The 4,110-nt window shown below is 46.4% G+C and overlaps 1 protein-coding gene across 1 annotated transcript; it reads right to left on the minus strand.

The window, feature by feature from the left end:
• Positions 1-646: 646 nt before the first annotated feature.
• On the minus strand, positions 647-3,357 carry NOP10 (NOP10 ribonucleoprotein). The gene is made up of 2 exons (XM_056863874.1): positions 3,285-3,357; positions 647-787 (listed from the first exon to the last, which is right to left on the minus strand). The coding sequence occupies exons 1-2, from the start codon at positions 3,336-3,338 to the stop codon at positions 647-649; spliced, it is 195 nt and encodes a 64-aa protein (XP_056719852.1). The 5' UTR covers positions 3,339-3,357.
• Between the last annotated feature and the right edge of the window lie 753 nt (positions 3,358-4,110).

Raw genomic sequence — 4,110 nt, forward strand, 5'->3', positions numbered from 1 at the left:
TTAGAAAGTTCTTCCTAATGTCTAGACAGAAACATTTGATTTAATTTCAACCCACTGGTTCTGGTCCGACCTCATAGAACCTTCAAAGCATCGTCCAGACCTCTTCTTACCCATGGCTCTGGGACACGCTGTTCCATCCTCAATCCTTGTTGCTCCCTGTCTAAAATAGAAGCCTGCTCCAACCCTCTACTATACTTCGAGATCCACTATTGCAAATCAGCTGCAAAAGCCCCCTCTAATGCCAAATGCTTTAGCCAAACCAGCCAACCACGATTCCTTGCTCTAACAACTCCACTACCATTTTTTAACGTTAAATAAATTTTTAAAATGGAGCATAAAACAATTGAACATTCTATTTATTTGAAGCCAGACATGACACAGCTGATTTCAAGCAGGTGCACAGGAAGGCGTTCAAACCCTCTGGCAAAAAAACGCCTTCATTGTCTTGTTCCGCAGAACAAAAAAAAGCATTAAAACGAAAATTTAAATGCCTCAGAGGCACCCAGAGTCTAACAGAAAAGCAGACCACATAAGGGAGATGCGGCTCTTCTTTTTGTACGCTATGCGCTGCTTCAAGGTGACTTCAGAAGAAGCTGATCTCATCTCAATGGGCCGCAGCGGTTTCAGCTGACAAGAGGAACCGGGCTCACACCACAGGCCGAGGCTGCTGGGTCATCAGGAGGCCAAAGCGCTTCTTGATGGTGATCCTGTGACGAGAGTACTTGTCATCCGGGGAGAAGCGGGCAGGATGGGCTGAGCACGTCGGCTCTCCAGCGGGGTCTGTCTTCTGCACAGCGTGGAAAAGAAGGCAGGACAATTGGTGAGCATCCCCTCCTTTGTGTCACAGTGACATCTATCAACTGAACGCACTCAGCCAATTCCTGCCCTGGAATTAAGATCACAGGGAAAGGCCTGACTGTCCTATAAATCAAAGAAACTCGTTTGGTAGGTACACGAGAGAGGGCCTTTTTAGCGGCAGCCCCGCGAATGTGAAACAACCTTCCCAGGGAGGTGTGCCTAGCCCCCTCACTTTCAATGAGGCAATTGAAGCCTGTTTTATTTAGGAACACATCTGATTAATTGACTAAAAGGCAAAGGTAGTCCCATATGCAAGCACCGGGGTCGTTCCTGATCCATGGGGTGACATCCCATCTCGATGTTTACTAGGCAGACTTTGGTTACTGGGTGGTTTGCCAGTGCCTTCCCCAGTCATCTTCCCTTTACCCCCAGCAAGCTGGGTACTCATTTTACTGACCTTGGAAGGATGGAAGGCTAAGTCAACCTAGAGCCGGCTACCTGAAACCAACTTCTGTCAGGATCGAATTCAGGTCGAGAGCAAAGAATTTGATTGCAGTAATGCAGCTTATTGTCCTAAATTGCGATTTTAAATTTTAAGGAATTTTATTGTATTTTATGCATTTTATTTTTATGTATTTTATCTATATTGTAAGCTGCCTTGAGCTCCGTAAGGAAGAATGGTGGATAATAAAATAAAAGGATCATTCCTGCTTAGGTTACACTGCCTTCTGACAAGAGTAATGGATTCCCTCTTTGTGGGAGAACAGATACATGGACTACAGACGTGCCGTCAAGTTAATTCAGAGGAAAGTCAGAGAGGAGAAGATGCGCCATTTCCGACAGCTCAAAGAGCAAAACTTCACAAGTTAAAAGCTGCACAGATCACAAGTCAGTGTTACACAGTGATCTGCTCAGCGGGCCATAGTGCCGGTAATACACCCATTTCACCTTCCAGTACATACAGACCCAATAACTGCAAGTCTGTCTTCCTAAATTCAAGATCCTGATCTGTCAGCAGGTTGTTGTTTTTTCTTTCCTGAAGTCAGCCACAAGTTATGTTGAAGCACAAACGTTGGCCACGAGCCAGTTTTTAATTGTAAGACGATTGAATGATATGCTCGCCCCAAACGACTACAACAAGGAGTCACCCAGCTGGGTTCATGCGGAGGAGTGGAGTAACAAATCCAGTTCACCAGATTAGCATCTGCCGCTCATGTGGAGAAGTGGGGAATCAAACCAGGTTCTCCAGATCAGAGTCCACCGCTCCAAACCACTACACCATGCTGGCTCACTTCTTTAGATACCTGTGACTCACGGAAGCTCATACCCTACCAGAACTTTTGTTAAGTCTTTAAGGTGCTACTGGACTCTCGCTCTTTTCTACCGCTACAGACTATCACTACTACCCATCCTGATCTATTAGCCAAGCCTTAGAAAAAGGCTTTAAGTTCAAAACAGATCGCAACTGTAGGGGCTTAGAGGGAACCAACCCCCAACGTCCTTTAGAACCTTTCCCATCCTTCTTTTCCACCATACGTCCCAGGCACATTTCTCCCACATACCCATGAGGACTAGTCAAAAAGGGCAAGAGTCCAGTAGCACCTTAAAGACTAACAAAAATATTTTCTGGTAGGGTATGAGCTTTCGTGAGCCACAGCTCACTTCTTCAGAAGAAGTGAGCTGTGGCTCACGAAAGCTCATACCCTACCAGAAAATATTTTTGTTAGTCTTTAAGGTGCTACTGGACTCTTGCTCTTTTTGACTACTGCAAACAGACTAACACGGCTACCCACTGTGAATTATCTCCATGAGGACTATAAACGCTTCTTACACTCATTTAAGTGATACGGCAAACGGGGGTTCGTGGGGGGAGAGAGAGACCTGCAGATCGTTATTCAAGAAAACAGTTTATTCTGGCAGCTGCGACCCAGAGCACTCTACCGAGTAAAAATCTCTGAGCCCCGATCATACTGAGGAAGGGATATTTATCCAAATTCAAGATATGACAACCCATCAACATTCAGGGTAGGCTGATAACACTCCAGACATCGAGGCGGCAGTGGAGTAATAGTTTCACCCAGTTCTTGTTATGGTTTACTGTAACCCTCCATGACTCTTACCCCAGTTACTAGCTCACAGACACACAGGGAGATTCTGCCCAGCAACAAGCTATTCCCTGGCTGTCCTAATACATTTTACAGAAAGGAAAAGAGATTATTACAAATTGCTAAATCAGTGGATCTTCCATAGTCAGGGGAAGTCTACCTTGCTGTCACATAAGGAAAAGAAACAGATGGGAGTGATCAAGGGGACAGGTTACATACAAAGATCCCACCGGAATGCCAAATGCCCACCACTGTACTGTTAAACATGGAGAAAGACTGAGGCAAACCAGCATCTGTAGCATCTGGGATTTGGGGAACGGCGGGGCGGAGTAGCCAAACACGTGAGAATGCAGCTGCAAGCCATGGGGCTAAGCTACTCACCTTGAGCGTGTAGACCCTGTCTCCCTGCTCATTGAGATAGAACAGCAGGAACATTGTAGAGATTTATCCTTATTGGCGTCCCCAGCCGAAGTCGTAGATCTGCTGCTTGCGACAAAAGACGCGCACGCTTCCAGGCAACCCACGTGGGCAATGACCCCAGTACTTCCTGGGAAACGGAGTCGCTCGATCCTCCAATGAGCGAGCTGAACAGAAAGCAGCGTTTCCCGATGCACTCTGGGAAATGAAGTCCGCCCTTTCCAGCGCCCGTGGCGCGCCTGCCGGGACGTTCCAGTCGTCGCGCAGCCCTCGGCAGCGTAGGCGGCTGCCCAAAGCATTCTGGGAATTGTAGTCTCTCCCCGCCAGGGATTCTGCAGAGCTGTTGCGCTGGGAAAGCAGCTGTTGAGATGCTGCCGGCCGTATTACAGATTTTTTTTTTTTAATTAAAGTTTGAGAAATGGACAAGTTTACATCGGGACCACAAAACGCAGCGTACAAACAAGGATAAAAGAACATGAAAGATACTGCAGACTTGGCCAACCTGAGAAATCAGCAGTGGCTGAACATGGACTGACCCAAACAGGACACAGGGTCGTATTCCAAGACACTGGAAGACTGGGCAATTCCACCAACTATCAGATTGCACAGAGAAGCCATTGAAATTCATAAACATCAGCACAACTTTAACAGAAAAGAAGAGAGTTCAAGAATGAATAAGGCTTGGGTTCCTGTCCTGAAAACCTCAAGACTAACAAAGACTACAGTCCACAATAGCCATGCAGATTAGCTTTGGATTTCACACATTAACAGATCACTTCAGGATACAATG

Source organism: Euleptes europaea, chromosome 18 (assembly GCF_029931775.1).
Source record: "Euleptes europaea isolate rEulEur1 chromosome 18, rEulEur1.hap1, whole genome shotgun sequence".
Lineage (NCBI taxonomy): Eukaryota > Metazoa > Chordata > Lepidosauria > Squamata > Sphaerodactylidae > Euleptes > Euleptes europaea.

Bases quoted from the DNA above. Each gene is read 5' to 3' on its own strand.
- NOP10 (XM_056863874.1), bottom strand. From the start codon at position 3,338: ATGTTCCTGCTGTTCTATCTCAATGAGCAGGGAGACAGGGTCTACACG. The intron at 788-3,284 runs GTGAGTAGCTTA...CACGCTGTGCAG, and splicing joins ACAGGGTCTACACGCTCAAG to AAGACAGACCCCGCTGGAGA.